This window comes from Eumetopias jubatus, unplaced genomic scaffold (genome assembly GCF_037043125.1).
Source record: "Eumetopias jubatus isolate StellerSeaLion01/CBP00866 unplaced genomic scaffold, mEumJub1_p1.0 scaffold_1, whole genome shotgun sequence".
NCBI classification, from domain to species: Eukaryota; Metazoa; Chordata; class Mammalia; order Carnivora; family Otariidae; genus Eumetopias; species Eumetopias jubatus.
In genome coordinates this window covers 9,403,394-9,428,742 of record NW_028274807.1, presented here as the reverse complement: position 1 = coordinate 9,428,742, position 25,349 = coordinate 9,403,394, and the positions used below count along the sequence as shown (strand labels likewise).

Below are 25,349 nucleotides of genomic sequence, written 5' to 3'. Positions count from 1 at the left end.
GCGCGGCCGGTAATGCTCCGAAAGCCGGGTTGTAAATACCCGCAGGCCGACAGGCCTTCCGCGCCGGCTCCCTTGCGTTGGGGTGGGGGCTGTCGCGGTGGAGAAACCGAGCAGCCGGCCCTTAGTCCCCAGCTCCGCAGCCTCCCCCGGAAAACCTTCTTGACTTTGGAGTAGTCTGCAGTCAGCCAGTGTGACCTTGTGTCCTCAGATGGCCCACGATTCTCAAGAGGCCACGCTCCCCAATAACACGCTTCCTTCCCCCCTCGCCCCCCGCAAGGGGCTAGTAGGCGTGGAAGGAGTGGGAAGGCAAGAGAAGGCTGGACCAAGGCGGTGGGTTGCAGCACCACCGCCTTCCAGGGGACGCAGCGCTTTGCTCAGCACCCTCTGGTTTAGTTCATTTAATCCTACCAAACCCCCCACTTTTAGAGTTGAGAAATAAAGGTTAGAGGTCAGGGCACTTGCTGGAGATCAGACCATCCAGACTGGCCCAGCTGGGGAGTGGGGGCAGAAGGAGGTGAGATCCCCCCCTGTGTCCCCTGGGAGCTCCAGAAAGGTCTGTCCTGGATTTTTCTCAATCCCAGATCCAGTTCTCCATGGACGGGTGGTGGCAGGGTCAGATGGTCCCCTATTAACCCCGTTTAGTTTTCACAAGATCCCTGCGAGGAGTGTTCTTGTCACCATGTCAGATACCCAAGGCTGCCTTCCAGAAACCGCTGTCCATCCCAGGAGTTCTTATCAAACTCCAGACCCTTTCTCTGGGGTTGCACAGCAGGTGCTCAACAGCTGTTTGTTGACTGACTAACTGAGCACCCAGAGAGGCGGGACCGTATTTAGATAGCTTCAGTGGCGGGAGAGCCTGGTAAGGTTTAAACCAAACAGCCAGTCAGCCAAATAGCCAAGCGTGGATACTAAGGTGCAGGTACCCACAAACCCTCAGAGGCAGAGGGGGAAAGGGGATTCCTGGCTCCCTTTCTCTTCTGACCCAGCGGCTGGCCTCCTCCCCCCATGGCCTGGCCATCTGGATTCCCAGTAGAAGGGAGTCCCCAGTGGATTTCCCTGCTGACACATGTAGAGCAATTAGGATAGCAAACCTTGGCAGGGGAACCACAGGCCAGGCTTGGGGTGCTCCCCGCCCTCCCGCTGCTCCCCCCACAGTCAGTGGAAGGTGGGTGCTCCCAGGATCAGATGAGGTCACTGATAACCTTGGAGGAGCTTAGCTCAGTCTTACCTGTCTCCCCTCATTTCTCAAACAAATAAAGCCCTTTGGTAGGTCCAGATAAGGGCCACATGCCCAGCGCCTCACTTTTGGGGGGGGTATATATGGCTTTACAAGTACCAAGACTATTTTTTGTTCTTGTTACAAACCTTACCTTATTTAGTCTCTGCGTTTAGCCCAAAGTAAATTTTTATGGGCGGAGTGAAAAGGTCTCACCCACAGAGGTTTCTTTCTTTTTTTTTTTTAAGATTTTATTGATTTATTTGACAGAGAGAGACACAGCGAGAGGGAACGCAAGCAGGGGGAGTGGGAGAGGGAGAAGCAGGCCCCCTGCGGAGCAGGGAGCCCCCGATGCGGTTGCTGGAAGATCTACCAGCAAAGCAGAGGTGTCAGGAAATTATGGGAAAAATTATAATGATATAAGAGAACAGGCGCTTTTGAAGTATCCAGGTATTTGAATTATATGAAAAATTGTCCTGTGTACCCAGTGCACTTTTGGATGTAAGGCCAGAGCCTTCCACAAGGCTTTTGGGAGAGCTGGGCAGGGAAGTCTGGTTTGGGTCTGCACCTTTCCCAGAGGTACAGATTTCCCCAGGTCACCTGGCTGTGGACACTGCAAGAAGCCTAATCTGGAAGGCCAAGTTCACTTTTCCTGCTGAGCCAGGCAAGGCTAGTGTGGTGCGAACCAGGCAAAGGACCCAGGAGTTGGGTAAAGGACAGTTACCAGGGCACGGTTGTCCATTTTCAGAAATCAGGATTCCTGGGTCTTTATTAAATTCTTTTTCATTCAAGTCCCCCAGTTTTAAATGTTGGTTCTTTCCATTTCTCCTTAATGGAGTAAACGTTGACCCCAACCAAACCATCCTGCACAGATGGGGGCTGGGGGGGGACCCGCTGGTGAGAGCCATTGGTGCCCTACTATGGTCACTGTGGTCATCCTTGGAAGTGAAATTGGGCAGACAGTAATTTCCTGGGGTTGAGAAGACACCTCTGTGGAGGTTGAGGGGCTGTGATCCTGTTTGGGGGATCAGGATGTGTGGAATTTAGTCACTTCCTTATGGGGAGACCAGGATAAGCCCCTAATTCCTACAGCTTAGGAGGAGAAATTAAAGGTCGTCCCTTTTGTGCTGAACACAGTTTGCAGGGAAGGGTCTCCAAAGCCTCTTGCGGCGGCCTGGGCCCCGAGGGGCTCTGGGGCCAGGCGCCTCCCTCGCGCTTGGGGTGGAGGCCTCCAGAAGTTGTGCTTCCTGACACCCGCGGGGACAGCGCGGGGAGACCCAGAGTGCCTGCGCGGGGACTTTCCAGGCCACCCACTCGCCACAGTCCGCTTGGGGGAGTTTTGTGGTCCCGGGAATGGTCCCCAAATTCTCTGAGACTACGCGAGGTTCCCCATCCCGCGCGACCCGCTCTGGCTTCGCGTTCCGCACTCCCTGAGCGCAGCGGGCAGAGGCCGGTCTGGCCTGCAGGAAGGGAGCTGGACCCACAGCTCACCCCGCAGGGGTCGCAGCCGGTGCACGAGTGGGCCTGGAGCCTGGGGCTGCCTTCTCCACTGGAGGCGATGGGGCACAGGCTGAGGACCGCAGTCGCGGGCCTTCTCCACGTCGCGCCTGGGCGGTGGCGCTAACTGGACAGTTGCTGGCCCGCCTGCCGCAGAAGGACTCCAGGTAGCCGCTGAGGGTTCTCCCACCTGGCACTTAGAGCCGAAACCTCACCCGGCTTTTCTACTTTCTCCCGAATACGCAGAAGAAAGCCTGGGATTTCTGGGGTCACGCAGCAGAGCCGGGGACACAGGAGAGGAGGGTTCGCTGAGCGGGGCACCTTTCCCCTGGTGCGCTTTCTGAAACACTTGCGAGCTTCAGGGAGGTAGTGGGGGAGAAGCAGGAGGTCTTTGGGGGGGCAGTTAAGAACTGGGGAACCCTAGTTATGTGGCAACTGATACCTTCCAGTTATCGTCGAGTACCTACAAGACTCCCACCGCCTTCGGCCCCTCCCCCTCCCCGCCTCGGGTGCTTTAGGAGCTTGTTCTGGAGAAGGCTCTAGGTAAACCCTTCCCAAGCCGGGGCACTAGGATCGGAAGAGGCACCGCGCTCCCGAGGCGCCTGTGAGGGCTGGGGAGTCCAAGGGATTACGTGAGGTTTAAAAAAAAACAAAAAACTTTTTTTTTTTAATGCAGAAAAAACTGCCTCCTGGACGGCTAGGACATTTCGTCTGGGCTTATCTTTAGGAAAATGCATAGTTGCCGGCCACACAGTGAAGGGAGGGAGTGAGGGAGGGTCCTTGGGGGAGTATTTACAGGTCAAATCGATATCCCCGTTTGGCTTCGAGGATGGCAGGTTTCAAAGCAGATTAGATTACTTTATGGCATTTCAAATAAAACGGCAATTTCGGAGCCGTGAGCACGTGGGCGACCCACGGGAGCTATGGGCCTGGCGAGCTCAGCGCGCACTGGGGGCGCTTGGACCCGAGGCCTCGGCGGGAATATCTCCTCTGGCCTTTTTTTCTCTTTAATCCAGGGCAAAGGGGCGATGGCAAGAACACAGACGGCGGCCTGCGGGGCCCAGGAGGCGGCAGGCGGGACGCTCGGGATTCCGGCCCACCAGGGCGCGCGGTGGGGAGGTTTCCGCGCGCTCTGCGGGGCGTGGGGGCCTCTCGACCGCAGCTGCCATGTACTGATTTGCTTTATTCCCCGGTCCAGGTTTAGGAGACGCGTGGGGACAGCCAAGCCGCGCGGGGCCCCTGGACAGCGTCGCCAAGGAGCTGGGATCGCACTTGCTTCAGGTGAGGCTCCTTTGAGGGGGGGAGGAGCGCAGCCACTGCCTAAGGCGCTGTCCTGCGCCCGCGTGGGGGCTCCCTTCTGACCCCGCCACTCCAGCCTCGAGATGTCCCTCCGCAAGGAGCCCCGGATGGATCCATAGGACACCATCAGGCTGCAGAAGTCGCCGAGGCCAGAGACAGCTGCTGGACCTGGAGGCAATTGTCTACCTCCCCACCGTCCCTCCGTGCATCCTTTTTGGAGGCCGGGACTAGAGGGGACACAGCTCAGAGTAACCTCTGGCCAGCCCCACCCCCATCCGGCATCTCACCGTGTCCCAGCCCCAGTACTCACCAGCTCACCAGACCTAGGCCTACGGTCGCCAGTGGAGGCGCGGTTCTTTCCAGCCTTACTTCCCTTAGGGAACTTTTGTGGAGCGATTGCTCAGTTATAGATGCTGTGCCAGGCCGCTTGAGCCAAAGAAGGAATGATCCGGGGGAGGCTCTGAGCCAGAGTGTGGCCGTCCTAAAGCCTTTGACAATCGTGTATGTTTGGAAGGGGTGCAAGAAAAGAAAGACAGTATCTATAATAGAATATTAACGTTAGCATTTATTGAGAGTTTACTACGGACCAGATTCTGTTTTAAATCTTATTGTATCAGGGTGCGTCATCACCCACCTAGAGTAGGTTCTGTTTTGAACTCCATTTTTTCAAAGGAGGAAATTGAGGCACAGAGAGGTTAAGCAACATGCCCGAGGTCACACAGCAAGTGCTGGAGCCTGGTTCAACCCAAGTCCTCCAGTTCTTGAGTGCTTCAGGTTGGGACCTGGTGCGGCCTCTGGGGTCACCCGGCTCACGGAGGGAGCCCTTGCTTGGTTTGTGGTCAGCCGCTTATAGCCCTCGGCTCAGAGTCATTTAGTCCAGGGTTGATAAACCAAACCTGGCCTGGGCTTTGGCCCGCAGTGTCTGCGGCTCTGGCCAGCTAAGCGTGCACACACGACCAGCCATTTCCAAGTCAGCGGCTGGCGCTAGGTGGGGACAGCAACGCCTCTTGTCTCGGAATCTTTCAAATGCCCTTTACAGAGCCTCATCAACGACCCGATTCATTCCCCTCACCTGTCATTTGTCTCTGCCATCGAAAAATGCTTACCAAGAGCTGTTTTGCATTTCCTCCTTCTATTTTGTGTTTTCTTTAAAAGAAAAAAAATAGGTTGGCGGCAGTGCGCAATGACTTGGGTCAGCGAGTCAGCCAAGAGCACCGCATTTCGAAAAAAGCGGATCTTTTCAAAACCCCTTTCCCCAGATGTCCTAGTACGATTTTTTCCCTTTTTTTTTTTTTTTTTTTTTTTAATGCATGCTCTGGGGAAGAGAAGATCCCGGAGAATATTTGATACCTGAAGCTTTTACAGCAGAAAGCGAACGATGTGGTAGCCAGGCGGCGAAATGGCACTCTTGGAGTCCTTCCCGCGCCCTGCGCTCACCCCCTCCCTCACTTCCAGCTCCGTGCGTGGTGTTTTGCTTGTTTGATACTCCTACATATTATAAGTGACCCTAACGTCAGGGACAACTCAGTGAAAACCCGGCGGGCATATGTTCCTCCACTGTGCATTTCTTTAATTCCGGAATGCTGTGCCTACGGGCTTGTTTACTGTTAATATACATTCAAGCGAATTAGGTCATTGGAAGCTAGGAAGACATACCCAACAATTTCCATTAACGATATTATTTTTTTAGCTACTGCTGGCAACTTTCAGAATTTAATTATGATAATTTTTTTCTTTTTTTCTCATATGGCTGTCAGATACTGTTTCAATAAATGTATCTCTTTAATGATTTTGGAGTTAAGCAAAAGTTTAAAATGTGCCAAAACGTTTATAACTTTAGAAATTGCTGTATAGTTTATATTTCTGAAACGGAATTTCGTTGCAAAAATATTTTGTAGCTGAGTTAGAAACGAGAAAGTTAAGGCTTATAATCAAGATGTTGATTTCAACCTCAGTGTAGGTTAGGGTGATGATAGTTTAGTTGGCAAAGGATTTTTACAGTAAAACTGTGTTTGAGACGGCAGAATGTAAGGATATCTTTCAAGTTTCACTTCTACTACATTCTTTGTAGGCCCCCCTCCAAAGAGGGGGCAGATTTAGAAAAACCGAAGGTAATCTGGTTTCAATTACATGCTGTAAAAATAGAATTTGTGGCCAGAAATTAATTTGGAATATTTTTTATGGGGGCAGCATTGTGGGTTGTATGGATCTTTCACCAACTTTATTGCTTTTCTTTGGTTCTGGATCTAAAATATGAATGGGTAAATAAAAATGCAGTTTCCTTTTTCAAAAATAATTTAGTCTTTTTATCCTTGCCACATATAAATATAATCATTACCTTTTTATTTGTCTTAATTAACTCCTAAAATTTTACTTTATTTTTTTGAGGGCTAGCCAACTTAGGCAGTATCATTTAGGTAGTTTTAATTTTTTCAGAGATTGATACTTTTTCTCCTTGAATTTTGCAAAGGTTGCTTGATCTCTTGCAAATTCTAAGTAGTTAATTCTGTAGACATAGTCTGTTAAAATAACCGGGTATTTTATTTTCAGGGGAGTGGTAGTGTTCGGAATTTATTATTCAAATGGTACTTAGGGGTAACTAGAAAATTGTGGCAAATAAAGCATATGTCCTAGTGGTATAAAGGACTGCCAATTATGACATAAAATGGTCTATATAGTGGTAGGTTTCCCCCTAAGTACCATAGAACTCCGGATTTGTGCTAAGTGCTAAAATAACCCTAAACAATAAAACTACTGCATTCAAACTGAGCATGTTAGGAGTTCTCAAGTGTTTTGCATGATTTTTGTGATGTGGATATAAGATTATTTTTAAAGTGCTTTAAAAGCATTTGAGAGCCTGGCCCCAGGAATTAAACCTTCAGTGTTATAACCTGGAATCCTTCTTATGGCCCTGGGCTCGTTTTGCATTTAACAACTATGTATGGATGATAATATTTTATACATTCCTCCACCTCAGTGACAGTACGATTATGAGTTTTCAGTCTACTGTATTAACTATCACCTCTTCCCCTGGCACTCTCTTTTACAGACTTTGGATGGATTTGTTTTCGTGGTAGCATCTGATGGCAAAATCATGTATATATCGGAAACAGCTTCTGTGCATTTGGGCTTGTCACAGGTAGGTATTACCTAATTTTATATACAACCAAAATATAAAAGTAAGCGTTGGCGGATCTTGACCGTGTTACCCAACTTGTCGATGATTCTGTTTAAGCGTCTGCTTTTGTGTATGAAATAATCCAAAACTGCAAAATCATCTTCTTAGGCCATCCCGCTGAGCTTTTCTTCATGTTGCATTTCCCGGTTTTACTTTCTTTTTCCTTTGGGATTAATGACCAGTATATCTTTGCAACAGTCAGCTTTGTTCTGAGATTCTGCCTGATAGCCTGGACTCTGCTTCTACAGTAACACTCTTCCACTAACAAGAACTTCACAAAGGGAGATTTTTCTGTCCATGCTTGCTGGGCTGCACGTGGTATTGTGAGTTGCCATGAAAGCAAGAGGAAAACTGATGTTGAACATGGATTTTATGCAGACTGTGCTTTGGGGAGAGAGAAGGCGGCCGGGGGGGGGGGGTGCGTAGATTTATGAGTGTTCACATGGAATTCAGGGTAATTTTTCCTGAGTTTTTCCAGTTCAGTGGTCGCTTCAGTAAAGCATTTTATATGCTTGTGATAGAAACTCATAAAACTCAGTTTACTACTGTTTTCACAGCAAGGTCCTGTTTTCTCTAGAACATTTAAATATTACCGATTTTTCTGGAACTGTCTTTTAAAAAGGGGTTTATCCCGTCAAGGAAAGAGATGCGCTCAGCTTTTATCTATTCCGGTCAAGCCAAGGGTTTGGAGGGGTGGGGGTGGGGGTTGGGGGGGGCAGAAATCGGCTGCTGTCTCAGCTCCTTGGAATGTGGGGAGGGGAGGAGTCTGATTGTGGCCCTTCACATTTCTGATTTAACAAGCCTGGTGGAGGTTCTAAGAGTCACATTTTTTTATACATCTAGGGATTAAATGTTTCTTTATATTGTGACTTATCAGAGTGCTTTTTTTCATCACGACTGAAGACACACTAGAATTAATTAGGGACAGGAAATGGGCTCCCAGGAGGCAGATGAATAATCTGTATTGCACCAGCCCTCTCTGTAGTTAAGCCAAAATAAAACCAGCCAATTAACGGGGCTGGGTTTTTTTTTTTTTATGGAAAAACAAAATTACCAATTTGGAAACCTGCATCTGGTGTATTCCTTTTCTTTTTCTACCATTGCATTTTTTTAAACTTGCCATTTATTTACAGCCTTCTCTTCCAATGTGTGTATATCCTCATCCATGCCCAAGGGGGTTTCTGTGCCTCTGTTTCTTACATAAAGTCCTTTAAAGAGAATCTCATATTAAAATTATTTAGTGTTTCCTTTTCTCTTCCTCTTCTCTTCCTTTATAAAACCAGGTCTCCCAGCTAAGATTTGCTAAGGCTTGGCCCTTATACTTCCATGACTGATGGCATTAGTATACTCGTAGAACGGGAAATACTGTTGGGAACATGAAATGTACTATTTACATATTTTCCAAGGTTGTTATGCTCTGAATTTCCACCTTGCCCTATTTAGAATTACTTAAGGTCTTTTTGTTGTAACCAGTCTGGTGTCTAGACGTCGTTCTATCTGTGGCTGAATGATTTTGAGCAGATTACTTGACTTTTCAATTGTAATTTATTGAATCTTTGGTTAGTCTTAGAATAATGTCACAAACAAGATAAAACATTTCACCTCCTTAAAAAGGACTGGTAAAGATGAAACAGGTACAGTCACTATTTTCAGATATTAAATTTAGATCTGAGCTCCCTAGCAGTCAAAGCAAAAAGGGAAATGCCCAGTTATATGGTTTTCATTGTCCGATAGGTCAGGTACTTAGCCTCCCTGAACCATCACTTCAATAAGACAATCCTGCCTGCTCTACCTCTCTTTCAGGATTGTGGTAAGAACTATATCAAAGTGCCCATTTTATGTCATTTATAAATAATAGGGAGCTGCACAGAATCCAAGTGTCCCCACAGTTTCATTAGATCTATACATCAAGTAGCACAAAAGTTCTTCAAATAGTGTCCTTTGGTGGGCACATGTTGGGACTGCTTAGTCCTGTGGAATGTTCTGGCACATCATAAGGCCCTGCGCACATCCCAGGACTCCAGTTGACTCAGTCAGGCTGCTCAGTCTAGCATCCTACAACTCTCTCTCTGTCATTTTTCTCTTTTTATGTGGGAAATGAAATTGACCGTTTATGAGCACAATAATTAAGAATGAACAAAATATCGGATAGGTGACAAATCTGCCTCCTGTTCATGATGAACTCCTGTTCAGGATTAATCCCAATTAAAACTATATTTCCTTTTGGTCATAATGCAGAAATAAAACTTGGAGTCATAATTTTGAAAAGGGAGGGAGTTCTACACACTATCATTTTTCAAGAATGTTGTAGAGATGCCTTTTGTCTATATGTTGCCGGCCGGGAGAAGTGTCAGTTTTAAAAAAAGATAAATCAAACTAACTGTGTAGAGGGACTGATGTTTTTTTTCCCCCTGATCTCTTGGCGGGACTGTCTCACCATCAGTCTCCAGCTATGAAAACACTTTAATGCAGACGTGAACCCTCGCTAGGGTCTGGGGAGTGTTCCACGCTGAACTGTTTAAATAAGCAACAACAAACCTTTCCCTCCAATCTGTCTCCTGCTCACGATTAACTCTGCAGAAGTAAATCTAGGCAGAATCACAATGTGTATTTTTTTCTGTCTTCTTTACTTAAATAGTAAAATGAAGTATTGAAAAGGATGTCAAATACCCAACTTCTCCTTTTAAAAAAATTTTTTTGTACCTTTTAGGTTATTTGTATTAGTAGTAAGAAGTCAGGCAAATATGTCAAACATGAAAACTTTATTAAAATAGGCTTAAGGATTTTTTTTAAATCCTCAGAGATGAAAGTGTTAAGAAAATTCTATCTAGTAGGCCGAGTAACCCTTTAAACAGATTTTCTGATGAATAACGATAGTACTGATAGCTTTTATTTACATAGTGTCCTTCTGTGGTCCAAGAACTTTCAATTACTCTCAGTGACATTATCTCATTAAGTAACAACATCTTTCACATTAATTCAGGGTTAAACTCTATGTTAGCAGCTCCTGGGGAACCTAAGCTCCTAGGTTTGTCATAATTGTGTGATAATTCACAGCAAAGTGTGGTTTTTTTTTTTAATCTGCGCTATCTAAATAACTATCTGAGTGATGTATTTGAGAGTATGAAAATCATTCTTTATGTGTTATAAGCCCGTCCTAATCCAAAGCCTTTTATTGAACTCTTTTAAAACAAGTGTGGGAGTGAGAAATCTGGCAGAGTTTATTATTTTTGCTTTTAAATTAGTAAACAGGGTGATCCTCGCTGTTGGACTTTCGGACCAAAGAGTGACAGAGATGACATCGAATTGCAAGTTGTCTCCTCAGTTCACAGTCCGAGTGTGGGGAAACAGAGTCAGGCTACAGGCTTGAAAATCCTACTTGGTGTGTGCACACACAAATAATAGGTAATGATTCATGTGGTCAAAAGATAGAGCTGGGGAAGCACTCTTTTTCCATGCGGGTTTACTAGGTGGTTAGTTCCATGGTTTTTTGGTTAATGTAATTAACTTAACTTATATTGGAAGAAGGAAAAAAAAGCCCTGTATACCTGCTGTGTATTTCCGCAGACTCTTTTAAGCATCCCTGTGGTTTAAATTTCTTCACCAAAGCCACATACGTCATACAGCATCTAGGTAACTAATATAAATTTTCAAATAACTATAGATATGTGTGAAATAGCCTTTTATGAGACATATAAAGGAAAATGTAATATTTGAGATTGTGGCCGGAACCACAGCCGTAAAAATAGCCATGGCATTGTTTGGGGCCATAAGACCTAATCCTTGCACTTTTGAAATAAAGAGAAAGGATAGCGTTTTATGTTTGTTGACATAACTCGAACTCTGAAATCCAAACCATCTTTTTTTTTTTTTTTTAATGCTTAATTTACCATAGTCAGCAAAACACCCAAAGCAGAGTAATGTGTATTTCCAGAGTACTGGGTGACTTTCCCCTTCCGACCCAGAATATATCCATTTAGTGCTGTATTTATCAGATGTAGTTTTCTTGGCAGGAAGGAAAGCTATTCAGCAAAACATAAAAACGCTCTTAGTAGGAAAGCAATTCATTTTGTAGTTAGCAGGGTTTTACAAATACTAAAATATCACATTGAAGGTCTGTTTTAATACGGTTGATGTATGAGACCTGGGGAGTTTTATAGCGACAACCATAATTTTTTTTTTTTTTTTGTGAGGTAGTCACATTTCTTTCAACCATTCAAAAGCACGAATAGATATGTAAATACAGGAAACACCATGTCAACCATAATTTTGAGTCAAGGTCAGCACTGTTTTATCATTCCAAAATTTGTTCTTTAAAAACATTTCTGTTATTTGAAGACCATTTTACTTCCTGGACAGCCTTGGAGTTTATAATTGAACGAAGGATTCAGAAAATCAAGCCTCTTAATTCATGGACCTTCTCTCTTCTCATTCTCCAAACACATGTGGTGAGAATGGGGTCTTTGAAGACAGATGAAGCTGCTTTGGGATTAAAACGCGAATCGAATCCCTGTAAGGACAGATGCAAGTGTATAAACATACTTTCTCTAAAAAGACATGGGGTACTTTTTTCTGATTAAGAACTTGGTGCAAACCAGAATGCTCATTTTTTCCCCTAAGAACATGAGTAAGAGAGAGATGATAGACCCACACACACACAGAATCTATCTCGTTGTGTTTTCATTTTAAAAATAAGCTGTTGAGGGGCGCCTGGGTGGCTCAGATGGTTAAGCGTCTGCCTTCGGCTCAGGTCATGATCCTGGGGTCCTGGGATCGAGCCCCGCATCGGGTTCCCTGCTAGGCGGGGAGCCTGCTTCTCCCTCTGCCTCTCTCTCTCTCTCTCTCTCTCTGACTCTCATGAATAAATAAATAAAACATTTAAAAAAAAATAAGCTGTTGAAATGTGACTCGATTAAAAAAAAAAAAAAAAAAAGCCCAGCTCCCTTATTGATTTGCCTCTGTCCCTCTCCACCTGACAGAGCTTACCAGGAATCTCCATCACTGACTTCAGGGAAGAGGAGATGGTCCTGTCCCAAATGGCTGACTTAACACTTGCTGGTTTATCGAAATTTTTTAAGGATGAACAGAAATGATTTGAAAGGAGACTATTTAGTTCTTAATCCTTATTGTTTTTAATGAACTCACGTAATAACTTTGGTCATAGGCAAATCCCCTTTTGGGTCAAGTGGGGAGGGAGGGAGGCTCTCTGTAACAGGATTGTCTCCGTTCCTCTGTAGGCATAATATTGGCAAGAAACATTCCATGAATAATGCAGAAAACAGAACTACAAAAGCCGTTTTAGGGACAAGATTACTTAGCAGGCCAGAAACAGAATTTGTTCTGAATAAAATGGTAACCCCTACATCTTAACTAATTGGAAGACCTGGCTCAGAGGAAGGGGGTAAATTCCTTCACCTCTCCCTGGCTGCTCAGTCCCAAGGAAGGAGCTGATGGCCTTGATGCTAATTTGGAACAGTGGCTCCCAGAAGAACTTGTCCATGAAATTGCCTGTGGTTGTCCTGCTGCGTGAGGTGGCCCGGGCAGAGCGGCCCCTTGACAGGAGATGGTGTTGGCTCCGCTCTGAGGGAGACCAGTGAGCCTCCCAACAAAACACGAGGCATGACACACTTAAAAATAACAAGGGGGTGGTTGGGGACAAGGCCCTCGCAAGCCTGCCTTTGCTCTTTTAGCCTGCCCTCTCCCTGTGGGGCAGAGCTGAGAAAGACTGAGTCAGACCTGCCCACGGTTCCCTGCCACCCGAGGGCAGTTTCTCATGCGCTCTCAGCTTCCCCGCCCCCCACCCTGGGCTTTGGGGCTCCTGAGGGCTGTGATGGAAGAGCCATCACTGGCCTGGGCTCCTGGTCAATACTGGGTGCACTGTTCTTGTCTGCACCATTGCATCTCTACAACAGGGTCCACCCACCACTGCTCAGAAGGCCCTTCTGATGGTCATAGTCTCTGGAACATTCTACGGCACTGCCCATCTTGGGGTGATGGGTCAGGGTGTCCAGGTCTTGAGACTCTCTAACATCCCCTATCGTGGCACTTACTTTTGGGAGAACAGTAGGAAAGTTCTCAAGGTTCGGTGTCGAGTCACCAGGAATCTCTGTGGAAAGGTCCTAATGCTGGTGTTTTCCTAGAGACCCCCGTCCCTGCAAGGGTCCCGTCCAACATGCACGTGGGCTCTAGGCCTGCCATCGTGTCCTCTGCAGGGTGTGCCTGGAAGTAGGCGGCATCCAAGTGCTGGGGTCGCGACCCCCGGAAATAACCACCATGTCACATGGCTGTCTGGAGTGCGCCCAAATGGCCCCGCAGGTCATGCAGCCGCCCCGCCGCACCCGTGGGTGGGAGCTATTGGGTCACTGGTCATCCCAGAGTCAGAAGGCCAGGGACATGTTTCTGGCAATGGGGAGGAGGCTTGGCGGTGCCCGAGGAAGGGCCTTTGTCGGGGTGCGAGCCCTCCTCACGTGCAGTGGAGCCCCCATGGCTCCCACCTGCTCAGCCTTGGAGAGGACGTGACCCTCGCAGGGACCATCGTCTGAACTTGGCCGCTGGTGTCCCGGCTGGCCAGGCCCCTCAGGCAGCACGGGGGTGTGGGTGGAGCACGGTGGGGCCAGGCCTTGGCTCCAGTCTGCTGTAAGCTGCTTCCTGTGTAAAGGATACCGCCTGGGGCCATGGGGGGGCACCCACCTCCATGGCTCATCTTACATCCTTCCCGTCCCAGTTCCTCCCGCTCGGGACTGTCGTGGCTTTCAGCTCACATCCCCACGTCGTGGCTTTCAGCTCACATCCCCACGTGGGAGACGGTTCAGGGTGCTGCTTGATAAAAGACGTGGGTTTCTGCATGTGGAGAAGGTGTGCACTGTGAGCAGAGGTCAAAGCTCTGTCCCTCGCAGTCCATACCTATTGTCCACCTTCCCCTCCCCGACCTGCGCAGACCCCAGAGGATTTCTGACCCTTCCCTTCCCTCCGTGGCAGGTGGAGCTCACCGGCAACAGTATTTATGAGTACATCCACCCTTCCGACCACGACGAGATGACGGCAGTGCTTGCGGCCCACCAGCCCCTTCACCATCACCTGCTCCAAGGTATTTCCTCCAGACGAAGAAACCAGCACGAAAACCAGACGAAGCTCTTGGATGGGACGCGAGGGTTTTGCTTCCCATGCTGCCCAGGGAAAGTGTGCGTGACTGGAGTGGCCCAGCTGGGCCTCTCCAGCAAACACGTGGCGTGGGGGACTTGCTTTTATGCGTCTGTCCTTTGAAGCAACACTCTTGATCCCATTTCTCTTGCCAGAGACCATGGTGGGCGCTGGTAGGAGGTAAAGGAAAGCGGTCAAGATGTGCTCTTGGTTTAGAACTCCAGGAACACAGGTCTAGACCTGGGCTTCTTAACCAGAGGGTCCCCGATAGAACTCAAGGGGTCTGTGAAACTGCACGTGGAGAATTCCATCTTTCTTCTGTCTGGTTGGAATGTAGCATTTCCTTGGCTTATAGATTATGGGGGGTACGCCATCTTACTCCCCCTTTTACCAGTGGCTTCGCCAACGATGAGAGTCACACACATTGTCATTTCACTTTACAGTTCTCACAAGTGTATAAACTTATCACGCACGCTCATCACTACTTCGAAATTTCAGGAGTTACGAGGCTGGCTGCTGGCTCTTGTTATTTAATGCGTGAATAAAGCAGCACATTTATAACCAAATCACCACTTGTTTTATTAGCAAAAGATATGAGCAAAAATATTTTGGTAACTGTTTTCAATACAGTTGGTTCAGTTTGTGATCTATATTTTTATCTTCTGCTCTTAAAAACGTTATTCCAGGTAGGAATCTGTGGATTTTGTGCCATGGCACGAATCAGTTAAGAAGCCCTGGTCTAGATGGAGGCAGGTCCACTTCACTGGCCTGTCTCCATGTGGGGACACGATCCTCCACCTCCTCCACCACGGTCCCATTACTGAACACCTATGGATTGGGGTCCTACCGCCATAAGCGCGTGTGAGGACATAATGTGGTGTGATTGCTCGGGGGAGGATGTGGGGCACATCATTACGCAAATGACTCCCTAAGTTACAGTTGCAATGCATGCTAGGACGACAAACTTATTCTGGGGCGCTGGCCTTGTAACACCCTCTCTCTGACAGTCCACTGAGCTAGCATGCTGCTCAGTGGGTCTCTTGTCTGCTGTGGACTATGGTATCCCAACTTGGCCAAAATTCCCCATAGAACAGAATGCAAAAGAAGAGACATCAAGCATGGTAGAATGGGATAACCAGCCGGAGAAGAACTCAAGTTCTAGTTGTACTGCTCCCCCCTGGGAGGGGCCGTTCTAAGGCTAGAAGGAGAGACTGCAGAAGAGCACACTCCGTTTTAAAACCACCTGCAGGTACAGCCTGTGGCCCCCATGTTCTTAGCCCCAGACATAGTCACTGTGCGTCTCACTTTTCCTTAACCAGGGAGAGAGACTGCTGTGCTGGTTTCTGAGATGAGATGGCTATGGTCTGTAGCTATGGTCTGTAACTCTTTTTTTTTTTAAGATTTTATTTAATTTGAGAGAGAGAGAGCACTTGAGCACAAGCCGGTGGGGGGTGGGGTGCAGAGGGATGAGGGAGAAGCAGATGCCCTGCTGAGCAGGGAGCCTGACGTGGGGCTCGATCCTGGGGCTCGATCCCAGGATCATGACCTGAGCTGAAGGCAGACATTTAACCACCTGAGCCACCCATACGCCCCACCATGGTCTGTAACTCTTAAGTCCTTGCAGATGGTCTGGCCACATCAGTGCACACAGATAAGCTCAGAAGAAGTAATTTCTAGCAAAATGAGAGCTGGGAGGAGAATAGTGCACCTGAGTCTCATTCTTTCACTGCAGGGTTGTTTGTTTATTTTTTTAATTTTCTTTTTTTTTAAGATTTTATTTATTTATTTGACAGAGAGAGACACAGCGAGAGAGGGAACACAAGCAGTGGAAGTAGGAGAGGAAGAAGCAGGCCTCCCACGGAGCAGGGAGCCCGATGTGGGGCTTGATCCCAGGATCCTGGGATCACGACCCGAGCCAAAAGCAGACGCCCACCTACTGAGCCACCCAGGCGACCCCACTGCGGGGTTGTTTAAAGCTGGAAAAGGCTGCAGGAGTCTTAGAGAACTCCTAAAACCATTGTGTTATTGTTCTAGAAAGTTCCACACAGAGTGTTGGTTACACAGGAATGGACTTTCTCCCACGAGCTCTGGTTTCATGTTACCTTTCCATGTCATAGCTTTAAGTTAAGTGTTTATCAGATGACAGCAAACCAGTCTTGGGAATATCAAGAGACCCTTCCAATCCCAGCCCCCGCGGGGTTCATGTCTGAGGTGTAGCAACCACACGAGAGAAACACGAAGCTCCAGGACCGGTGGGGTTGCCATCTGAGTGTGCAAGGTGTAAGGTGCACAGGCGCTGGGACTGCTCCCCGGCTTCTCATCCACAGAGCTGGTTTTCTGCTGCGGAGCTCGCCCTGCTGCTTCATGGTTGTTGTGCTGTTGACTTTCTCCAAACTGGATGGGTCATTACCAGGTGAAGTTGTTTAGAGCTGAGCGTCCACACCTCAGTGCGTAGCTGGAAATGGTGCAGACAGGCAGGCATGTTACCGGGAAGCCTTAGGCCTCGCAGACCCTGGCCTGCTGCAGAGGAATTATGGGTATATGTGGCCGCCCCTCCAACAGTGGGGGGAAGTGAGGAGCCTCACGGGCGATTCCCTTGCTCTCCCTGGGGAGGGGCGGGGGGCATTGCCTCCACTCCTAATGGTAACCTTTCTTTAAAAATTAATTTATTGGGGCGCCTGGGTGGCTCAGTCGTTAAGCGTCTGCCTTCAGCTCAGGTCATGATCCCAGGGTCCTGGGATCGAGCCCCGCGTTGGGCTCCCTGCTCGGCAGGAAGCCTGCTTCTCCCTCTCCCACTCCCCCTGCTTGTGTTCCTGCTCTCGTTGTCTTTCTCTCTGTCAAATAAATAAATAAAATCTTAAAAAAAATTTTAAAAAATTAATTTATTAACTGCCACCAAATAGCTGTTTATTAGGAGTGGAGTGACATCATCCTCACCCAGGGGCATGGACACATCATTCCAGAGAACTGGTATCTGTTCACTGAAGCATAGGGTGTGTCCTTAGGGGACTCGCTTGCATTTGCAATAGTGAGGTCAGAGATTGGTGGGTGAGGCCTTCAGGCCAGCCAGGGAAAGACTGAATGGGGAGGGTCAGAGCCATCGAGAAAGGAGGGGTGGTCGGACCGGGGCTCTAGATGAGGGCAAAAGCTTCCATCTGGCCGAGTGAGTGGGTCTGTTGGGTTCTCTTCCCCATTCCATGGCAGTCTCGGGCAGGATGGGTGCCCCGTGGCTGCCTCCCTGTGCTGCGGAGAGGGCTGTGCTTGGGAGTCCTGACTCAATATCCTCTACCCTGAGGGAAGTCAGATGCCTCTGGGCCCTCCTGGCCAACTCAAGCATCCGCCCCAGAGCTGGCCAAGGTGATTTCTTTGGCACCAGGCTTCTCTGTGCCTGCCTGGAGGGGACCATGGGCCGGTTGAGCGGGGCTGGGCCCACTGCACTTAGAGTCCTCACCTGGCCCCAGGTTGGTGTCTCCTGAGCTCTTGCTACGGCCACGTTTCTGGCTGCCTTCCCTCTGGGGCATGTGGAAGCCACGCCAGGCTTTCAGTGGGAGTGTCAGTTTTAAAAAAAGATAAATCAAGCTAACTGTGTAGAGCCCACCCAGGTCGTGGCCACAGGCAGAAACTCTCTGGGTCAGGGGCTGGGCATTCTGGGATAGGGTCTCTGGCTGCCTGGTCTGGGCCTGAGGGTTGACTGATGTTGTTGGGACAAAATCGGGGGAAGCAGTTGGGGGACAGTTGGCCAATCTAACCTCACTCCTGCTTTCAGAGTATGAGATAGAGAGGTCGTTCTTTCTGCGGATGAAGTGTGTCTTGGCGAAAAGAAACGCGGGCCTGACATGCAGTGGATACAAGGTATGAGGATCCTCCTGTCGGGGGAGGGAAGAAATCGTTCGCGCTGGGTCTTCACTGCTTTCTATTTTGCTTCCTACTGCGAACATCTGCAGACACCAAGCACAGGGACCCAGACATTTCCCCCTGCCTAAGGCAGAACTTTCCGGGGAGGCCGCTTGCCTCTGCTCCTGCAGCAGGTATGAGAGCTGGTGTCTTACAAGGATATCCTAGGAGGGCCGGATGTCGTCAGAGGAGACCAGGAATAAACGTGGCCCAGGGTAGAATTTTCCTTTCCTGTAGGTTCTACTTTGCTCAGGTCGGTGGCATTGGAGGAGCTGCCCCTCGAGCTTACTGAGAATCCCTATTGCGGGGTCGGCAGCGAGTATTCAGAGCACAGAAACGGTGCCCCTACCCTCGAATGTTCGGCCAAATCCAGGGATGATGACTGTGATGTGCTTGACTAATGATAGAACCCGTTCTGAGGGGCCATGAGCTTTCAGCAGCGGCATCTCATCTAGTTAATTAATAGTCATGGCAGTCCTCTGAGGGGAGTATTATTGGCCCCATTTTACGATCATCAGGGACGCAAGCAGAGAAGGGAGAAGACCAGCAGGAGGCCCGCAGGCTAAGGGGCAGAGTTCCTCCCGGCTGCATTTCTCTGCCAGACCTGGCCGCCTGCTCTGGCTAGCTCCAGAATCCAGGAGTAGGTCCCCCGCAGAGCCCACGGGCGGCGCGGTGCCTCAGCACCAGGATCAGCCACTCCCAGATGGAAGGGCAGGTTGGGGGAAGTCTGCGCTGAGCAACCCCTTCCAAGCTTCTGTGTCCTCTCTGGAGTCTGAAGTTACTGTTTCTCCCTCCTTTGCCCTCTCTTTCTGGAATGCCGCTCCCTACCTCCTCCCCGCCCCAGGGGCTGCCTTTCCTCAGCCCCTTCCTTTGAACCCCACACTGAGCTCTTTCCTTTGACTTTACCTCACTCTGTTTTATAGTCTGGGGATACATTTCTTATTTGCTGACCCAGACTCGAAGCCTATCTCGACCAGGGGTGGAGAACCCCCAGCACTGTCCTGTACCCAGCAGACTTGGGTCTTGAGTTATTTCTGCCGCTTGTTAACTGTCTAATCTTAAGCAATACAGATCACCTACCTTGTCCTTCATCTCCTCGTCAGTAAGCTGGGACAATAGACTGGGCGGATTTTAACATTTATTGCAGCTCTAAAGACTGAATGAATCCAGGAGTCCTGGAGGAACGCTTTTGAAAAGAGAATTTAAGATTTTAGCTGTTCATCACTGCTGTCGTGATGATTGGGATCCTTTCGAGATTTTACTGACTCTAACTTACATAAATCCTGCCAATATTGAGGCTGTAGGTTGCATAAATGTTTCTGTTTGACATTTGAAACACTATACGTTCTCTCCTGCATGGTTTTTGGCTATAACAATCAGGTTTCTATGTAGCCACTCCTGCTTATTGCTTATTACAAGGGGATAAATTCTTGAGTTATAAATAAACAAAACAAAAATACATTAAAAGGAAGACTCTTGATTCTACTGAAAGAATTCTTAATTTACTGGAATGGTATAGCTTGTCAAGTGATATAAATGTCAAGTTAACAGATGTCAAATCCAGTCCCATTGGGAGGCGACGAGCATTACAGGTACCCAAGCGAGCATCATGGAACCAAGAGTTAGCTTCCCATGGTGCTTTTGTTGTACCATCTAGTAGTGACTTGGTGATGAGTTAATCATGGATAAATCCATTGTGTATTAGAGTCTTACCTTGTGGAGTTACTTGAGCAGAGTGGATTGGATAAGACAACCCTTACATTTTATTATGATATTGTTTCCTGAGAAAGAAGCATGTTGGCCCAACAGCTCAGTAGAGGCTGGGCTGGGCATCGTCCCGCATGCTCGAGAGGCGGGCAGGCCCCGAGCAAGGAGGAGTGGATGCCAGTCTGACCTCCTGGGCTGCCGGCGGCTGACCCTGCCCTCTGCTTTCCTCAGGTCATCCACTGCAGCGGCTACTTGAAGATCAGGCAGTATATGCTGGACATGTCCCTGTATGACTCGTGCTACCAGATCGTGGGGCTGGTGGCCGTGGGCCAGTCGCTGCCGCCCAGTGCCATCACAGAGATCAAGCTGCATAGTAACATGTTCATGTTCAGGGCCAGCCTCGACCTGAAGCTGATCTTCCTGGATTCCAGGTGAGTTTGGCACCTGATGCTCCTGCAGAGTTCCCGGAGATGCCGACAGGTGGAAACTGCCCCGAAAGCTACACTGTGAATAAGGGGAGGAATAAGTCATACTAAGAATGCGAGTTAGGGGGACGCCTGGGTGGCTCAGTCGGTTAAGTGTCTGCCTTCCATTCGGCTCAGGTCATGGTCCCAGGGTCCTGGGATGGAGCCCCGCGTCGGGCTCCCTGCTCGGCGGGGAGTCTGCTTCTCCCTCTCTCTCTGCTGCTCCCACTGCTTGCATGCTTTCTCTCTCTCTCTCAAGAATGTGAGTTAGAAAGCGATTTGGTGGAACCAGGTCACGAACTGGAAGAATTGCTATCAGCCTTAGGACTCAGGGGTAGCCAGCTTCTCCAGGTTGTTTTATATTATTTACTTACCCCTTCATCATTTCACTGAAGTGGGAACTGGGAATAATGTGTTGTGGACACAAGTTAGCCGTTTTTGAAGGCCCACGATGTCGGGATTCTGTCTTGTATCTCTGTCAAGTAGGTAGGACCTTAAAATCAAAAAGAAAGACTGTGAGTGTGGACTGTGAGGTGGGGCGGCTGCCCACGCAGGCTGGTGGGAAGCCGTTCGGACTGTGGCAGCCACCGGAGCTGAGGCTGCGAGAGGCAGGTGGCCTTCCCTGGGGAAAGCTGTGGCCACGAGCTCAGTGGGTGCCCCGTCTGGGCCTGGGCTAGGAGGGCACCCCTGGCGGGCGGGGAGGGCGAAGATGCAGTGGCCCCAGAACCATCTGTCTCAACTATCCTTTGCCCTCCTACTACTTGGGTCTGAGGATCTCGTCTCAGAGAGAGAAGGGAGAGTGAACAAGGCGGAAGCCCTGATGTGTTGTTCACTAGGCCTGCCGAAGCCCGCCACGCCGGGGAGGGGTGTGCTGGAGTGGCCGCAGGGGCCGGCTGGTGAGGCTTCACCAGCCTTGAGGCCTCAGGCCTGCCGGGCTTCTTTGGGCTTCCATTTTCTCATCTGTAAAACAAGTCAGCCCCACCCTGCCCACTCGGCTACCCACAGGCTATTAGGAAAGCGGAAATTTGATCATAGACAGGAAGCATTTGTAAAAGTAAAAAGCCTGATGGGACTGCAAGGTGAGTCACTTTGCCTGGTAGCCCCCTAGAGTCCTCAGCTGTACAGGGAGGGCTAAATGTTCAGAGATCCCGCTTCTGCTTTTGGGTGTGTGTGTGGCTAAGCTTTCTGGGGGAAAGGAGATAGATACATCCATATGTAAATATAAATATATATATATATTTTTGCTAAGATTTATAGATTTTTTCCCCCACCTTTTTTATAGTGGTAAAATGTACATGACATAAAATTGGTCACTTTAACCAGTTATGGGAGAAAATCACACATATCTGGTTGGGGTGGGAGGCGAAGACATGAATTAGCCTAGGTCACCGTTAGCACACGTCAGGACCTCAGAACTGTTCATAGGTAGAGAAATGACAAAGGTTGACATGACAGACTTGGCTTTGTGCTCCCAGAAAGTGTACATATAACTCTTTGGGGGAAGGAGGCCGGCACCTTTGGGTGGCCAGACGCTGACAAATGCTGTTTTCCTGCAGCGAAGACAGGCCCCTGCCCAGAGAGGGGCCCCGGGGGGTTGGGCTGCCTGGGGGTGTGGCGGAAGTGACAGCAGGCCGTGGGAAGGGGTTCTTTCTGGATTCAGGAGCCACTTGTAAAAGTGAACTGAAGGGAATTTCAGCTGTCCAAGTTCATTATTTCACACATTTGGGAGGGTCTCCCTTGTTATGTCTGTCTCCTAGTTTTCCTTTGAGGATTCTAGGAAAAGCCTCTGGGGCTCAGTGAATTCTCTAGAAGAGGAAGGAGGGAGGTCTCCCTGGGAGAAGAGATTTCAGGTCTTCTCAAATTGTTCGATGCACGCAGCTTTGAAACGTGAAGGACAGAAGGAGGGTTTTGCAGAAGAGGGTACTGGAGGTTAGCTGAGAGACTAGCTCATGGTGGGAGCCTCAGGCATGGACTTTCTCGAATGCCAGCGTCCCTCCACTTCAGGGTGAGGGCCGGACCCCTGAGGTGAGTAGGAAAGAAAGACAGTGATCTTGAAGAAGACTCCCTGTCTCTGCAGAAGTCCACTGCTGTTCTCCCAGCTAAGTACCAGGAAGCTTCTAGCAAAGCTTCTGAACTCCAGTCATCTAGCAGATACTTAAGAGGGTCGGAGACGAGCTGGAGAATTCTTCACACTCACTCTGGTCTCCGGTCTGTTGCAGCTCGGTCTTTGATAGGCCTCTGGGCTGGGGGACAGAGGGGCCGGCCCAGGACTCAGAGGTCAGCAGGATGGCCTGGCGGGGTGGGAGATGTCAGCTCCTGCATCCAAACCCCAGCAGCCACAGTGTGGGGTTGGCTTGAAGCCCAGTGGCCCTAGAGTCACAGGGGCCTGGGTGGTGGACTGGGGGGTGGCCACTTTGCTCCCCACCCAGTGTAATCCCAGACACAACTGAACTCAGCATAACCTGAAATTTGGTTCATAGGGATTTTGTGGTATTTCACTTTGAAACTGTAGCTGGTGCTTTTGCTAAGGATGGGTGAACCCAGCCATGTTTGGGGTTTGGCAAATCCCTCTGACAGGTCTTCAGACACTGGAGGTTTGGAAAAAACCAGGAGGGCGTGCTGCCAGACCCTCCTCTTTCCCTTTAATTTTTAAAACCAGTGTGTACTTTGATGAGAAACTTAATACATGTGTTTCTGATTCATTTACACGTTCAGGGCCGTTGTTCTGTAACTTTACTTCCAAAGGGTCTGGGAAGCCTCTTTCATCCTCACATAGTAGAGATGCCAGGTTTTCTTTTTGGGGGGAAGCCAGGTCTCAGTTTTCCTGCCACACAGTTCGACTCCAGTGGGGCCTGAAGTTCTAGGTGGCCCTTAGACAAGTCGCCCAGGCCCAGAAAGGCTGTGGCACGTTCCCTTTCCCACCTACCTCCAGCCCCGTCTCCTTCCCACCCTGAAGGAACACCATGGAAATGTGTACACCAAATAGTGACCGATTCCAGGGAAATATGAGGCTTCTGGAGATTTATGACCCAAAGCCCATGCAGAACTCAACAGAAAGGGGAGCAGGTTATGGAATGAGGTCAGGTTTCCCTGTTTCATTTCCAGCCAACATTTCAGATACAAGCCAGCAGGACCCCCAGTCCCGGCCCGTCCTCAGGCCCCACCTCTCCCGCAAGGACTGCCTCCCTTCCCTTAGAATCCCTCTTGTCCTCTTCTTTCATCTGTTCTTGAATATCTGTCACCAAGACGTTCGGGCCACCTCCTCTGAGGGCACGGCTCCCAGCTCAGTTGCCCAGGGCCTGGGAAACAACATCGCTGCCGCCTGCCATTTTCACCTCTGGACGGAGCGATCCGAATGCCAGTGATGATGTGGTCTTGGACGTTGAGAGCCGCTTTTCTTCAAAGAGCTGACGTGGGAAATTCATATTCCTGGGGCTTGATGAGAACAGAGAGGTGGTAGTGTCAGGAAAACCCCAGGAGCAGGCTGCCCTTTTGCCAGTGGACTGCGGGTTTACCTTGCAGTCACAATATTTGAGGGGGGCTGTTCTATTATTTTCTGGGGGCTGTGCAACCATCCTCCACTGATAGGAGGAGTCCATGTCTCCAGCTAGTCTGTAGATGCTACCGCCCAACCAGAGCATCCTGAGACCACCGTGTCCAGTGTGCGACGTCCAGGCTCATACACACAGTAGCCGGGATGTGGAAACCACCCACGTGGCCATCAGTGGGTGAATGGACAAGCCACACGTGATATCTACACACAATAGAACATTACCCAGCCATGAAAACGAACGATATCCTATCACATGCTACAACTTCGGCGAACCTTGAAAACATGATGCCAAGTGAAAGAAGCCAGACACAAAAGGACATGTGCCAAATCATTTCACTCCTCTGAAATATCTATTTTTTTAAATTAATTTATTTATTTGTCAGAGAGAGAGCACAGCAGGGGGAGTGGCAGGCAGAGGGAGAGGGAGAAGCAGACTCCCCACTAAGCAGGGAGCCCGATGCGGGGCTCGATCCCAGGACCCCGGGATCATGACCCAAGCCAAAGGCAGACACTTCACCGACTGAGCCACCCAGGTGGTCCCTCTCCTATGAGCTACCTGGAATAGACAGATTCATAGAGACAGAGGCAGAGTGACGGTTACCTGGGTGGGTAGGTGGGGAGCAGTGGAGAGTTCTGGAGATGGAAAGGGTGCTGGTCACACAACTTTGTGGATGTAGTTAGTGACACTAAATGTACACTTAAAAAGGTTAAAATGGCAAAGTTTCTGTTATGCATATTTTACCACAATAAAAAAAAAAACAAAGGTTCCCATTGGACCGTCACCCCAAAGCCCCTGGACAGTGGGTCTTTCTCCCACTATCAGCATCAAAGTTCACTGGTAAGCGCCCCCAGAGAAGTTTCACCCTGAAAGAGGAAAACACGTTAAGCCATCCCAAATGTTCTTCTAGCTGGTAGTTTCAGAAGAACATTCCCACTCATGAAAGTGCTACATCCTGCACCGGGCTAGAGTTCAAAGACTCTCTTCTTGTAAAAAAGATCATTCTCGGTTTCCAAAACCAACATCACCCCCCGCCCTGAGCCTTTTAGCACTTGATTAGTTGGCAAAATCAATATTAGTTTAAATGAAAGACAATCTGCAGAGCAGAGTAACCCACAGAGTCACTGTCCCCCCCACCCCCCAGGGTGACCGAGCTGACTGGGTATGAGCCGCAGGACCTGATCGAGAAGACCCTCTACCATCACGTGCACGGCTGTGACGTCTTCCACCTCCGCTATGCACACCACCTCCGTGAGTACCGTTCACCCGCGCCGGGCTGTGGGCCGGGGCTGGCCAGGGAGAGGTGGTCAGGATGGAGCAGGAAGGCGGCCCTTGTTTGGTACAATGGTCGCCTGTCGTGCATGTATGAATTTTAAACCTCCTGCACACTCCATCCACCCCTT

General features: G+C 49.1%; 1 protein-coding gene across 2 annotated transcripts in view; it reads left to right on the top strand.

Moving 5' to 3' along the window:
• Positions 1-25,349, top strand: part of SIM2 (SIM bHLH transcription factor 2) — a 49,985-nt gene that overhangs the window by 5,391 nt on the left and 19,245 nt on the right. For both annotated transcript variants that reach the window (XM_088021029.1, XM_088021016.1), the window contains exons 2-7: positions 3,912-3,994; positions 7,062-7,151; positions 14,169-14,277; positions 18,097-18,182; positions 20,163-20,362; positions 25,091-25,197. In XM_088021029.1, the coding sequence (XP_087877155.1) occupies positions 3,912-3,994; positions 7,062-7,151; positions 14,169-14,277; positions 18,097-18,182; positions 20,163-20,362; positions 25,091-25,197 (675 nt within the window). The remainder of the gene's footprint in view (positions 1-3,911; positions 3,995-7,061; positions 7,152-14,168; positions 14,278-18,096; positions 18,183-20,162; positions 20,363-25,090; positions 25,198-25,349) is intronic.